Source organism: Coregonus clupeaformis, chromosome 30 (genome assembly GCF_020615455.1).
Source record: "Coregonus clupeaformis isolate EN_2021a chromosome 30, ASM2061545v1, whole genome shotgun sequence".
NCBI classification, from domain to species: domain Eukaryota; kingdom Metazoa; phylum Chordata; class Actinopteri; order Salmoniformes; family Salmonidae; genus Coregonus; species Coregonus clupeaformis.
In genome coordinates, this window is record NC_059221.1 from 14,004,323 (window position 1) to 14,019,838 (window position 15,516).

Below are 15,516 nucleotides of genomic sequence, written 5' to 3' on the forward strand. Positions count from 1 at the left end.
GAGTGTGTGTTCCGTCAAGTGGCTAGCTAAATTAGCAGCTATCAAGCTAATAACAACAACGTCAAACCTCTCATGTCTGCAAGGGAGGACATTTGCATGCGCCACTCCAAATTGCTGGCTGTATAGCTAGCTAGGTTAGCTCAAAGCCAACAATGTATCTAACTTTTTCAGGATTATAATAATTTAGTGGATAGTTAATCCTGATTTTACAATAGAAGTCGGTGTGTGGCAGGTTAGTAATGTGTTTAAAGGGCGTGGGACGAAATTTTGGAAGCCATTATTTTTACACTATAATGTCAGATCATCTGAATGCCAATTACTAAACACAAAGCAAAACTGCGCCTGGTCAATGTCCATGCACGTTGTAGGAAATTTAAAGAAAAGCACGTGAAACAATAATGGAATATGATTGCTTTGGATATGTTGTAGCGTTGAGGAGGATACATTGGCTCATTGTCTGAGAGGTTATGTTATTCCATGCATGCTATAATTGCCTCTTTCTCTCACTGATACTCAGATTAAATCCTACTTCTCCTGTTGAGCAGGTAGCCTTCTTGCCTTGAATGACCCCTTCACCCCTCCCAGAGTCCCAGTATGCTACTGTCCCTTTCTATAGCACTGGCCTATAATGGCCTGTAGCTCCATAGTGACTCCTGTCCCCTGGCCATGCACTACCATGCCCTTGTCCATGAACATGGCAGCAATGTTCTGCAGATCTTGCATGTTTTTCAGAGGAATCAATCAACCTCATTCTGCCCCATTCACGTAGTTCCTAGAATGATCAAGTGCTCTCTCACTTTTGTCTACACCACTGCAACTCCCTCTTGGCTATAATTTACCTGCTTGGACCAAAAAGTGTCTTCAGCCCATCCAGAATGATTCTTCTGTCCATTTTGTTCTAGGTAGATCGGCATCCCTGATTCCACACACATATACACTGTACGCAACAAACATGTCTCAACATTCACTTCTGAGTCCTGATACATGGGCTTTATCACATGAAGGACGGGAACATGTACATGTCCCACAACCATTCACCATACTGAATTTTATACAGATTTTTCGTTATTGAAAACGTGTCTGTCCATTATGTTAATGATTATGCCTAAATCACTGCACTGCAGGCTGTCAAATGTTCTATTGAAAGACCTGCTATTCTCTCAGATCAGATGAACAGTTTGCCTGTGAACTAACTAACCATGTAATGGTTAGTTGGTTGTGCTGGTTTGGTTTTCATAACTAAAAAGCTGTTTTAAAATAGGCCTACTACTGGTGGCCCTGACAGGATTACCGAACTCCTATTCAGCTTTAGCAGGATTGGATGGATTTTGGAAGGTCGGGACTGGTTGGGATTCTGTGATAATCTGTGACACTGTGCTGTGATTGGTCAACAATGGTAAAAGGTGGGTGGTATTATGTTGTTGGGCTTCTCCCATTGGTCTGATTTGATGTGTCCGTGCGTTCCCATCTGCCCCTTCTATCTCTGCAAGGATAATCCCCTGGATGGAATACCTCCACAGCTGTCTACTACACAACACTAACCAGAACAATGACATTCAGCTTGTTCCTTTTTATTTCATTGCGTATGCCTTTTACCTCCCCCACCCCTCTTACTCTGCTCCTCTCCAATGTGCCTGATGATCCTATTCTGCACACAACACTGGCCAGGTTCAATGTAATCTCTGTATGATTTCCAAAACAAACACCGCTCTCAACAATTCGGCTATCCCTTCTTCTAGGTCCATATTAATTAGAGTACACTTATTGAGTTTCCAGAATGTGGTTAGGTGAATATGGTGCCCTTACCTGGACTGGATAAGTCATTGCTATGCAATTAAATTACTACATTTTTATGTACATTCCTATTTTATTAACATAAATACAATGTTACTAGTGTAATTATGGCATTTTACACGTATAAGAGCAATAGCTAAAAAGACTAAAGTACATATAACCCACAAGCATGATTTCAGGTCCTCCACAAGGGGGTGTATAACCTTGTATTACTTGTCTTGGGATATACAGTGTGTGTGTACTGCATGTGTACTGTGTGTGTGCTGTGAGGATAAAAGAGCTGAGAGGAGAACATTTCAAGATAAATAAATGAGACAAAAAAGACAAGGGACTGGTTCATTCAGGGTACAAAGGAGAACAAAATGTATACTTAATAATTAACCCACAACTCACCAATACAACATGTGCTATCAACAAGCTGCACATATACTTGGAGAATTGGAGCATAGAGATTCCATTGCCCAGGAGCCGGGATGGAGAATATGATTAAGATAAACACAGAGAGATAGGTCAGCATGGGAGAATATTAAGTCTGTGTCTGGGTTTCTTATTAACTACTGTAGACTACGCCAACAGTTCTGCTGGATGTCTGAGGTTTAACCCTCTCTGCTACAGTACACATGCACCAAGACATACAGTGCATTCAGAAAGTATTCATACCCCTTGACTTTTTCCACATTTTGTTATGTTAGAGCCTTATTCTAAAATGGATGAAATTGTTTTCTATTCCTTATCAATCTACACACAATACCCCATAATGACAAAGCAAAAACAGGTTTTTAGAAATGTTAAAGTTATTAAAATTAAAAAGCTGAAATATCACATTTACATAAGTATTCAGACCCTTTACGCAGCACTTTGTTGAAGCACCTTTGGCAGCAATTACAGCCTCGAGTCTTCTTGGGTATGACACTACAAGCTTGGCACACCTGTATTTGGGGAGTTTCTCCCATTCTTCTCTGCAGATCCTCTCAAGCTCTCTCAGGATGGGGAGCATTGCTGCACATCTATTTTCAGAGATGTTCGATCGGGTTCAAGTCCGGGCTCTGGCTGGGCCACTCAAGGACATTCAGAGACTTGTCCCGAAGCCACTCCTGTGTTGTTTTGGCTGTGTGCTTAGGGTCGTTGTCCTGTTGGAAGGTGAACCTTCGCCCCAGTCGGTCCTGAGCACTCTGGATCAGGATTTCATCAAGGATCTCTCTGTACTTTGCTCCGTTCATCTTTCCCTTGATCCTGACTCCCAGTCCCTGCCGCTGAAAAACATCCCCACAGGATGATGCTGCCACAAACATGCTTCACCGTAGGGATGGTGCCAGGTTTCCTCCAGACGTGACGCTTGGCATTCAGGCTAAAGAGGTCAATCTTGGTTTCATCAGACCAGAGAATCTTGTTTCTCATGGTCTCAGAGTCTTCAGGGGCCTTTTGGAAAACTCCAAGCGGGCTGTCATGTGCCTTTTATTGAGGAGTGGCTTCCATCTGGCCACTCTACCATAAAGGCCTGATTGGTGGAGTGCTGCAGAGATGGTTGTCCTTCTGGAAGATCCCATCTCCACAGAGGAACTCTGGAGCTCCTTCAGAGTGACCATCGGGTTCTTGGTCATCTCCCTGACCAAGGCCCTTCTCCCCTGATTGCTCAGTTTGGCCGGGCGGCAAGCTCTAGAAAGGGTCTTGGTGGTTCCAAACATCTTCCATTTAAGTGCAAGTGTTAATCATTTGTAAAAAAAAAAAAACTGGCAAATATATGAATTATTGTTGATGATGAACTAAGCAATGTTATGTCCAAATTAATGACATAATTGCGTTCTGGGTTTATTTTGTAAATTAGCTTTTGTTCGAATTGTATTCTTGGGGACCTTCAATGCTGCAGACATTTTTTGGTGTTCTTCCACAATCTTGTCTCGGAGCTCTACGGCCAATTCCTTTGACCTCATGCTTGGTTTTTGCTCTAACATGCACTGTCAACTGTGGGACCTTATATAGACAGGTGTGTGCCTTTCCAAATCATGTCCAATCAATTTAATTTACCACAGGTGGACTCCAAAAAAGTTGTAGAAACATCTCAAGGATGATCAATGGAAACAGGATATACAGTTGAAGTCGGAAGTTTACATACACCTTAACCAAATACATTTAAACTCTGTTTTTCACAATTCCTGACATTTAATCCTAGTAAACATTCCCTGTCTTAGGTCAGTTAGGATCACCACTTTATTTTAAGAATGTGAAATGTCAGAATAATAGTAGAGAGAATTATTTATTTCAGCTTTTATTTCTTTCATCACATTCCCAGTGGGTCAGAAGTTTACATACACTCAATTAGTATTTGGTAGCATTGCCTTTAATTGTTTAACTTCGGTCAAATGTTTCGGCTAGCCTTCCACAAGCTTCCCACAATAAGTTGGGTGAATTTTGGCCCATTCCTCCTGACAGAGCTGGTGTAACTGAGTCAGGTTTGTAGACCTCCTTGCTCGCACACGCTTTTTCAGTTCTGCCCACAAATATTCTATAGGATTGAGGTCAGGGCTTTGTGATGGCCACTTCAATACCTTGAGTTTGTTGTCCTTAAGGATTTTTGGAAGACCCATTTGCGACCAATAACTTCCTGACTGATGTCTTGAGATGTTGCTTCAATATATCCACATAATTTTCCTTCCTCATGATGCCATCTATTTTGTGAAGTGCACCAGTCATTCCTGCAGCAAAGCACCCCCACAGCATGATGCTACCACCCCTGTGCTTCACTGTTGGGATGGTGTTCTTCGGCTTGCAATGCCCCCCTTTTTCCTCCAAACATAACGATGGTCATTATGGCCAAACAGTTCTATTTTTGTTTCATCAGACCAGAGGACATTTCTCCAAAAAGTACAATCTTTGTCCCCATGTGCAGTTGCAAACCGTGGTCTGGCTTTTTTTAGGGCGGTTTTGGAGCAGTGGCTTCTTCCTTGCTGAGCGGCCTTTCAGGTTATGTCGATATAGGACTCATTTTACTGTGGATATAGATAATTTTCTACCTGTTTCCTCCAGCATCTTCACAAGGTCCTTTGCTGTTATTCTGGGATTGATTTGCACTTTTCGCACCAAAGTACGTTCATCTCTGGGAGACAGAACGCGTCTCCTTCCTGAGCGGTATGACGGCTGCGTGGTCCCATGGTGTTCATACTTGCGTACTATTGTTTGTACAGATGAACGTGGTACCTTCAGGCATTTGGAAATTGCTCCCAAGGATGAACCAGACTTGTGGTCTACAATTCTTTTTCTGAGGTCTTGGCTTATTTCTTTAGATTTTCCCATGATGTCAAGCAAAGAGGCACTGAGTTTGAAGGTAGGCCTTGAAATACACTGCTCAAAAAAATAAAGGGAACACTTAAACAACACAATGTAACTCCAAGTCAATCACACTTCTGTGAAATCAAACTGTCCACTTAGGAAGCAACACTGATTGACAATAAATGTCACATGCTGTTGTGCAAATGGAATAGACAACAGGTGGAAATTATAGGTAATTAGCAAGACACCCCCTATAAAGGACTGGTTTTGCAGGTGGTGACCACAGACCACTTCTCAGTTCCTATGCTTCCTGGCTGATGTTTTGGTCACTTTTGAATGCTGGCGGTGCTTTCACTCTAGTGGTATCATGAGACGGAGTCTACAACCCACACAAGTGGCTCAGGTAGTGCAGCTCATCCAGGATGGCACATCAATGCGAGCTGTGGCAAGAATGTTTGCTGTGTCTGTCAGCGTAGTGTCCAGAGCATGGAGGCGCTAACAGGAGACAGGCCAGTACATCAGGAGACGTGGAGGAGGCCGTAGGAGGGCAACAACCCAGCAGCAGGACTGCTACCTCCGCCTTTGTGCAAGGAGGAGCAGGAGGAGCACTGCCAGAGCCCTGCAAAATGACCTCCAGCAGGCCACAAATGTGCATGTGTCTGCTCAAACGGTCAGAAACAGACTCCACGAGGGTGGTATGAGGGCCCGACGTCCACAGGTGGGGGTTGTGCTTACAGCCCAACACCATGCAGGACGTTTGGCATTTGCCAGAGAACACCAAGATTGGCAAATTCGCCACTGGCGCCCTGTGCTCTTCACAGATGAAAGTAGGTTCACACTGAGCACGTGACAGACGTGACAGAGTCTGGAGACGCCGTGGAGAACGTTCTGCTGCCTGCAACATCCTCCAGCATGACCGGTTTGGCGGTGGGTCAGTTATGGTGTGGGGTGGCATTTCTTTGGGGGGCCGCACAGCCCTCCATGTGCTCGCCAGAGGTAGCCTGACTGCCATTAGGTATCGAGATGAGATCCTCAGACCCCTTGTGAGACCATATGCTGGTGCGGTTGGCCCTGGGTTCCTCCTAATGCAAGACAATGCTAGACCTCATGTGGCTGGAGTGTGTTAGCAGTTCCTGCAAGAGGAAGGCATTGATGCTATGGACTGCGCCCGCCCGTTCCCAGACCTGAATCCAATTGAGCACATCTGGGACATCATGTCTCGCTCCATCCACCAACGCCACATTGCACCACAGACTGTCCAGGAGTTGGCGGATGCTTTAGTCCAGGTCTGGGAGGAGATCCCACAGGAGACCATCCGCCACCTCATCAGGAGCATGCCCAGGCGTTGTAGGTAGGTCATACAGGCACGTGGAGGCCACACACACTACTGAGCCTCATTTTGACTTGTTTTAAGGACATTACATCAAAGTTGGATCAGCCTGTAGTGTGGTTTTCCACTTTAATTTTGAGGGTGACTCCAAATCCAAACCTCCATGGGTTGATACATTTGATTTCCATTGATAATTTTTGTGTGATTTTGTTGTCAGCACATTCAACTATGTAAAGAAAATATTATTTCATTCATTCAGATCTAGGATGTGTTATTTTAGTGTTCCCTTTATTTTTTTGAGCAGTGTACATCCAAAGGTACACCTCCAATTGACTCAAATTATGTAAATTAGCCTATCAGAAGCTTCTAAAGCCATGACATCATTTTCTGGAATTTCCCAAGCTGTTTAAAGGCACAGTCAACTTACTGTATGTAAACTTCTGACCCACTGGAATTGTGATACAGTGAATTATAAGCGAAATAATCTCTCTGTAAACAATTGTTGGAAAAATTACTTGTGTCATGCACAAAATAGATGACCTAACCAACTTGCCAAAACTATAGTTTGTTAACAAGAAATTTGTGGAGTGGTTGAAAAACGAATTTTAATGACTCCAACTTAAGTGTATGTAAACTTCCGACTTCAAATGTACCTGAGCTTCATTTCGAGTCTCATAGCAAAGGATCTGAATACTTACATAAATAAGTATTTCTGTTTTTTGTTTGATACATTAGCAGAAATGTCTAAAACCTGTTTTCGCTTTGTCATTATGGGGTATTGTGTGTAGATTGAGGAGGAACATTTTTTATTTAATCAATTTTAGAATAAGGTTGTAACGTAACAAAATGTGGAAAAGTAAAGGGGTCTGAATACTTTCCGACTGCACTGTAGCTCCCGCTGTCGTTCGGAAGCTCCAAAAATGATGATAGGCCTTGGTCAGATTTCTCAAGTTTTTCATGTCGTCTTCTGTACATGTAATTTGCAACCCAAATCCTAGCAGAGGTGGAAAGATTTAACAGAGAGAATCTACATTCACAAGCAGGGTTTACCTTACAAAATAATACATTATTGTTTTGTTAAATTCCACTTTTTAAAATACAATATAACAAATAACAAGTGAGGCCATGGTTATAATAATTTAAATACAATGAACAAAAATATAAATGCAACAATTTAAAAGATTTTACAGAGTTGCAGTTCATATAAGGAAATCATTCAATTGAAATAAATAAATTAGGCCCTAATCTATGGATTTCACATGACTAGGAATACAGATATGCATCTGTTGGTCACAGATACCTTTTTGTTTTTTAAGTAGGGACGTGGATCAGAAAACCAGTCAGTATCTGGTTTGACCACCATTTGCCTCATGCAGCGCGACATATCTCCTTCGCATAGAGTTGATCAGGCTGTTGATTGTGGCCTGTGGAATTTTGTCCCACTCCTCTTTGTTAGCTGTGTGAAGTTGCTGGAAATTGTCGGGATCTGGAACACACTGTTGTACACATAGATCCAGAGCATCCCAAACATGCTCAATGGGTGGCATGTCTGGTGAGTATGCAGGTCATGGAAGAACTGGGATATTTTCAGCTTCCAGGAATTGTGTACAGATCCTTGCGACATGGGGCTGTGCATTATCATGCTGAAATATGAGGTGATGGGGGCGGATGAAAGGCATGACAATGGGCCTCAGGATCTCGTCACAGTGTCTCTGTGCATTCAAATTGCCATCAATAAAATGCAATTGTGTTCGTTGTCCGTAGCTTATGCCTGCCCATACCATAACCCCACCGCCACCATGAGGCACTCTGTTCACAACGTTGACATCAGCAAACAGCTCGCCCCCACACGACGCCATACACGTGGTCTGCCATCTGCCCGGTACAGTTGAAACCGGGATTCATCTGTGAAGAGCACAGTTCTCCAGCATGCTCCAGCAACTGCAGTCAGGTCAAGAACCTGGTGAGGACGACGAGCACGCAGATGAGCTTCCCTGAGACGGTTTCTGACAGTTTGTGCAGAAATTCTTCAGTTGTGCAAACCCACAGTTTCATCAGATGTCTGCGTGGCTGGTCTCAGATGATCCCGCGAGTGAAGATGTTGGATGTGGAGGTCCTGGGCTGGTGTGGTTACACGTGGTCTGCGGTTGTGAGACCGGTTGGATGTACTGCCAAATTCTCTAAAACTACATTGGAGGTGGCTTATGGCAGAGAAATTAACATTCAATTCTCTGGCAACAGCTTTGGTGGACATTTCTGGAGTCAACATGCCAATTGCATACTCCCTCAAAATATGAGACATCTGTGGCATTGTTGTGTGACAAAACTGCACATTTTTGAGTGGCCTTTTATTGTCCCCAGCACAAAGTGCACCTGTGTAATGATCATGCTGTTTAATCAGCTTCTTGATATGCCACACCTGTCAGGTGGATGGATTATCTTGGCAAAGGAGAAATGCTCACTAACAGGGATGTAAACAAATTTGTGCACAAAATTTGAGAGACATTTCTGGGATCTTTTATTTCAGCTCATGAAACATGGGACCAACACTTTTACATGTTGTGTTTTATATTTTTGTTTTTTATAAATTGCTACATTTATATATTATGATTCAGAAAGTACAAAAATAAAGCTTTTATTGTTTCTGGTACATACTCATATTTCCTCATTGTTTTAGAATAATAAAGCATATAGGAAAACACATTGTCTGTTGGCTTATAGATGTTATCTTAATAAGATACATATACAATGGATTCTTGACAATACATACAAATGTTATGCTGATACAGTAGTTATTATGGCGAGTTCATTTCTCTCAGGAATGAACTTGTATAAAAACATTTTATGACACATTTTAAGCATTACCTTTGAAGACAAGCCGATTCTACATTCACCATAACCAACCAACCGTTAACACATTTAATGAATGTAAAAGAGGAGGTACAATGTGAATATATAAATACATTACAATGCAAATACCGGTGAGTAAGATGCAAATACACCCTTTCAGTGCATAAGGTTTAAAATTGGGTTGCAGCAGTAAAAGATGTGGCAAAAGAATATGAGCGTTAGTGGAAATGTATCTAAGTAGGAATTATCAGTAGGACACAGTGGAAATGTAACAGTACAGTACAGTAGCAATTATCAGTAGTATACAGGTACCAGAGTTGAACCTATAGTGCTTTTTATATTAGGGATGAAATGTCTCCGGGTCTAGAAATATCTGTCCAAGCCTGTGTAGCAGTCTAGCATACCAGTGCACACTCAAAACTTTATCTCGCACAGAGTCACAGTTCCCCCCCTCAATGTCTCTGTTAATGGGTACAGCAGTCCAATTGCTTTGTCTGTCGGAAGTGTTTGTATTCACATACACGCCCGGGCTTCTGAGTTTCTGATTCCCCCAAACTCTCAGGCTCTTTTGATGAGTGTTATAGTGAGTGGGCGTATTCGTGTGCTCTCTCTCTGCTTCTGTGACCTGCGCCCCCTGTGTGCCCTCCCCCTGAACCAGCTGGGTTACTGAGAGCAGCAGTCTCAGAGGCCCAAACGCCCAGTGTGCCAGTCTATGGTCGTCTACAAGTGCATAGCTGGATGCCAGCACCCCATCCACAAACAGAGTGCCGTGTTCAGTTAGGGGTGCGTATACTCCCCTCCCTTCCTCCTGTGATACTGAGATGATCCGGGATGGTTGTAGTCGACCGTCTTCTCCACGGATGAGTACATTGTCTCCCTGTTTGGCTCTACTGGCGAACTGAGCCTGGTACTCACTGTGGTGGAGTTTGTAGTGGGGGGCCAGGAAGACCAGGTGGTGGGGAGTGAGGGCAAGGCGGTGGCCATCTTGTGTGGTCAGGACAAGGAAAGTGGACTTGCTGTCATGGTTCTGGTGTAAAAAAAGAAGAACACGGCTGAGGACGATGTGTCCTGACTCAGACAGGGCCAACACTCTGTCTCCAGGCTCCAGGGACGCCAGGGTCTTCTGTCCGCCTCCGGCTACAGTCACCCGGGCCCAGCCGGGGAAACAGCCCCCTTTCTCCACTGCCACTGAGTGATCTGAAGGGGGGAATCCGAGTCAATAGAGAAGGGCTTCAGATGACTGAAACCCTCTATTTCCTTGAAATTATATAATAAGATTAAGACAAATAATGTTATTATATTCATCTTAATCTATAAAATATGATTGTATGTGGGGAAATGACTGGAATAAATATCATACTGTACATCTGAAGGCAAATCACAGGAAATGTGACGGTAATGTCTGTCGTATTAAATATGCTGATTATTACCCACTTGACTTACCAGCTTTGACGGAGCAGTGCACATGGTGCTTGGACTCATAGTACACAAAGTCGAAGCCAGCCTCCACAGCCAGCTGCGCTAGCATGCCGTACTTGTCTAGGACGCGGTCCGACGTTGTGATGTCCACGGCCCTCCCCTCATAGTGTAGAGAGTCAGGGGGGTGATGACCGTCCTCATCCCAGGCCTCTGTCACCCTCAGCTTCGTCCCAGGCCAGTGGTTCATCACTGCTATGGCCAGCTTGTTGAGGCAGTCCTTACAGCGCTGAGGGAGAGGGAGAGTGGGATGGAGAGGCATTGAATTAATAAAATATGATACCATTCAATACAATGCTACTGATAAGAGTAGGATTTTATTTGGAGCAACACTTATATACTGTATTAGTTTGAAAAATGAACACTGACAGTGTAGAGAATATGCTGTCACAATAACTCAAGTATATATATATATATATATACTGTATGTCAATAGTAATTCATTTGCAACATGATTGCTTTTAATTCAATTAGCCCTCATATTCTGATGAGAATTACTAGGCTATTACATTTACATTTGAGTCATTTAGCAGACGCTCTTCTCCAGAGCGACTTACAGTTAGTGAGTGCATACATTTTTCATATGAACCCACAACCCTGGCGTTGCAAGCGCCATGCTCTACCAACTGAGCTACACGGGCCCCTATTGACAAGTATTTTCAGCATAATGGCCGGGTCTGTCGATAGAAACTCCAGGACTATCGACATGTATGAAACCCCTTAGAGTTTAATCATTCATTAATGAGGGAAAAGGAACTGCTTGAGTCAGAATGTAGTTGTGAGCCCTCTGTCTACCTCACCCACTATGACTATTCATTCACAGTCACATTCAACCCCTTGTAAAGCAATACCAAATACCACAACACTTCTGTAACTAACTGTATTCCTATCATCTCTGCCTAGATTATAGAATAACTTTGGTAATGTTTGTCTCCATTGACATCATCAGATTTTTCTCTCCTGTATTCAGTGGTTATAAAGGCCATTGCCAACCCTCTCCAACCTTTCTCAAACAATCAGAACATAAGAACACAAAGCTACTGTAGCCATTCTAGAACATTCCTTGGCCTTTTCTGCAGGGTGAGGGAATAATCAAGGCCGTTCTCTACTTCAGAAGGTTTTAGTCATGATGTCTTTCTGTGTCACCTTTTGAGACATTTGATCAGAAATGTGAACATCATGACTCTTACACCCACTGGGCTGCAATGATGCATACTGTATTATGTTTTAATGTCACACAATAGCAGTTTGCTATTTAAGAGGCGTTTACGCATTGGGTCCTGAAAGTCCCAATTACCAGGGAGTTGGAACAGAGAGTTTGTTAACCATATTTCAGAGAGAAAGAGAGACACTGAGCAGCGAGGAGGCCAGGTCCAGGCTAAGTTAGAGGGCAGAGAGAGAGGGGAGGAATGTATGGGCATACACATGACAATGTGACAGCCAGAATGAGAAAAGAATGAGGGACAGAAAACAAACTGGTTACATTTTTCTCGCCATGCCATTGAAGAGAGGCGATTCATTGTTATTGAACTACAATAGTCGGCTTTTCCGACGGTGCCATTACTTCAGCAGGCGAGAATTTTGTATAGGCGACCCCTTGGAGTGTCCAAACCCTATACAAAGAACGTCTTTCACATCTGGTCAGAGAGAGGGGCACATGCACACATACACACTGACGCAGACACACACACACACAGGAGCATTCACACATACACACACTGGTCCTCAGACTGGGCATCAGAAGGGCATACACACACTGAACCACAGATTTCCATCACAAATACTGTACAATCATTCAAAAAAAGGAAGGAACATAGATTCACATCATACACAACCAGTCAGGAGCGAACAAAGGACTCCAAACATCACCACACAAGTGTAGAGTAGCCTACTTTTAGATAAGAAACATTGTTGTTATGCTCAATTGTGAAGGACAGTCTTGATGTTACTAATGATTGTGATTTTTAAGAATCTGACAACTAGTTTGAAGATTACCGTAGGCCTATTGTATGCTTTAAATATCCCATGTCAAAGATCACACGCCTCTTGTAGCCTATATCGATCGATTCTCACTTGACATCAGAAGTTGAGAATACACTCTTTAAAAAACAAGGTGCTATCTACAACCAAACTGGGTTCTTTGGCTGTCCCCATAGGAGAACCCTTTGAAGAACCCCTTTTGGTTCAAGGTAGAACCCTTTTGGTTCCAGGTAGAACCCTTTTACACATAGGGTTCTACCTGGAACCAAAATGGGTTCTTCAAAGGGTTCATCTATGGGGACAGCCGGAGAACCCTTTTGGAACCTTTTTTTCTGAGAGTGTACCAGCCATTTGAGAGCAATAACAATATGTCTATTGTTCCACAACCTCAACTCAAAATACCAACATCACACTGTGGCTTCCTTGATATTCTAAAGAGGTCAGATACAAGATATGAGAGAGGTCTGTGTTCCTGTGCTACTGTGCCTGTGTCAACTCCTCAACTCCTGTTCGCCAGTCCTGATAATATTTGAATGGTCATACCGCATACTGCATACCTGACCCTAATGTACACTATGCAAGGTTACCTGCCTGGCCTCACCTATGAATCCCTCCTGGTAAGCACACACAGAGCAGGCAAGTGGAACCAGAGGAATCGTTTTATTACCAAGCAACAAAGACTTTGGTTAAAGATTAAGAGGAAATGATCACGAGTTGGAGCGCATTCTCCAGAGAGTCATATTAAATTAAATCCTGATCCCCCCCATCTTATAAAGATAGAGGGGAAGTGTGAATAAATATATAAAATAGACACCTGGGACTGGATATATTTGATGAAAAAGAAGTTCACATCAAAATACTGTGAGTAACTTGTCTAATACAGAGGCTATGAAAGTGAATCCACTATTTGATCAACTTTTCATGAGATAATAAAATGGTAAATGTAAGGACATCAGCTTATCAGACTAGAGAATAGAGCAACATGTAAATCAGTGTATACCACTACCTGCTGTAGTTAATCAATCATCCAGCAGAGGGATTTCCCCTATGAGCTGCCACATGGAACCAGTTTCCCTGCACTGAAGGAGTATCCTCCTATGGTTTTATGATTGGGACCTACTGGCCTGTCTAATACTAACTACATTACTGTACCATTACCACACAGTCATGAGTGACCAGTGAGTTACAAGGGTCAATGGAAAGGGCACCAAGTGATTCTATGTGGGTCCTTGAAGTGGTCCCACAGTAAATATAAAATAAAATCAAACTTAAACCTGGAGATAATTGAACTAGATTAACCATTACACACTGTCTGAAGTCTGAACCAGTTGTACCTTACACTGACAACACTTACTGTACACACAGTCATCAACATGGATGAATGGAAAGGGCACCAAGTGGGTCCCATGGAGCAGAGAAGTAGTTACACTTAGTGTACAATCAGATAATTGAACTTGGCTAACCATTACATACACAGACTGTCTGAACCAGTCTCTGAAGAACCAGTCTTACCTTGGTCATGAAGCGGTCAGCAAGAGTTTTCTCCTCATCTTTGAAGATAATATCAGGGTTGTAGTTACACACCAGTTCATTAAAGCGTTCTGAGTTGCGTGTGATCTTGCCCTCTGCCCTCCCACTGGCACCCAGGTTGTTCTCAGAAAGTTTGGGGAAGTAGGTCTTGTAAGGCATGGGGGTGGGTTTCCTGGACCTAGGGCGGAAGCCGTACCCAGGGCCTGGTCCGCACCCCTGGACCAGGGAGCTCCATGTGAAGATGACGAGCAGGCCAAGCCATGCCAGGCTTACCCACCAGGAGGACACCTTCATTGGGGAGAGGTCTGGGTCCCTGGTATCAGTGACCTACTGTGCCCACTGAGCAAGCACCGCTTCAGGCACCTGATAGCATTTGAATGATGGTGGTCAAATCTTGGTGGTGATCCATTCTAGATCATGGGTTGTAAAGGAGTTATAATGTTTCTATAGAGCAAGGTTGGCCATTATGGATCAGAATCCATACTGAAAGGACAGGAACTCCTTTCTTCTGTAAAACCCATGTTGACCCTTTAAATTAACTTAAAAGTTAATACATTTTCTCTACTCACTACTGTATCTTTAAATTATCTTTCTAGTCAATTACTTCCCCTAATAATTTGACACTTAAACTATTTTCCTTTCCAGAGTTTTCATCCTTTATTCTGTTCACAATTCATGAAAAATAAATAATCTCATCCTTATCAGTCTTTGAGGTAGGCTGCCTGTTACCAAGCAGGTGTTTCGAGCGTCCAGTCCCCCTACCTACTGCCTCTCTCTCCAGTCCCCTGGCACTTCAGTAGCGATACGCAAACCTGACTCGCACCTCACTTTTGCGTCTCTGTGAAATATCTGCCCTGCGAATTCTCCGAGTGGCATTCTTATAACCTCATCCCATTCCTGCTTCAGCAATGCACCTCGAGAGGTTTTGTCCGTCTACTTGTGTCTCGTGTCGCGTTGAAGCGCTCCTGTCTGCGGTGCCCCAGCCATTGGGTTCTTATTAGTGCCTGGACCAGATTGCCCTCCCTTCCTATGCGCGCTCCCACTTCGAAAGCACACGCCTCCAATTCAACTTTACAAGCGATACATGATTGGCCCACTTATGTTATTGCCGGACTTTCTGTTGTCGTACAGTAGGTGGCCTGTCTTTTCCCCTCCAGAGAGGCAGAGATGAAGATAACCTCATATAGGCCTACGCATTATGGTGATGTTGGTAACTTATTACGTACTTACATTTGGAGAGGTTTACCAGTGGGACTACTAGCCTACTTGTTCAACAACACATTTAACAC

At 43.3% G+C, this 15,516-nt stretch overlaps 1 protein-coding gene across 1 annotated transcript; it reads right to left on the reverse strand.

Moving 5' to 3' along the window:
- Positions 1 to 8,905: 8,905 nt before the first annotated feature.
- Positions 8,906 to 15,206, reverse strand: LOC121545862 (desert hedgehog protein A). Its single transcript, XM_041856739.2, has 3 exons — positions 14,210 to 15,206; positions 10,685 to 10,946; positions 8,906 to 10,438 (listed from the first exon to the last, which is right to left on the reverse strand). Exons 1-3 carry the CDS (start codon positions 14,519 to 14,521, stop codon positions 9,582 to 9,584), a joined length of 1,431 nt encoding a protein of 476 aa, XP_041712673.1. The 5' UTR covers positions 14,522 to 15,206; the 3' UTR covers positions 8,906 to 9,581.
- Positions 15,207 to 15,516: the final 310 nt, after the last annotated feature.

Excerpts from the sequence above, each read along its gene's own strand:
- LOC121545862 (XM_041856739.2), bottom strand. The coding sequence starts at position 14,521 with ATGAAGGTGTCCTCCTGGTGGGTAAGCCTGGCATGGCTTGGCCTGCTC. Across the intron at positions 10,947-14,209 it reads CTGACCGCTTCATGACCAAG|CGCTGTAAGGACTGCCTCAA; the intron begins GTAAGACTGGTT and ends CCTCTCCCTCAG. Across the intron at positions 10,439-10,684 it reads GCACTGCTCCGTCAAAGCTG|ATCACTCAGTGGCAGTGGAG; the intron begins GTAAGTCAAGTG and ends TCCCCCCTTCAG.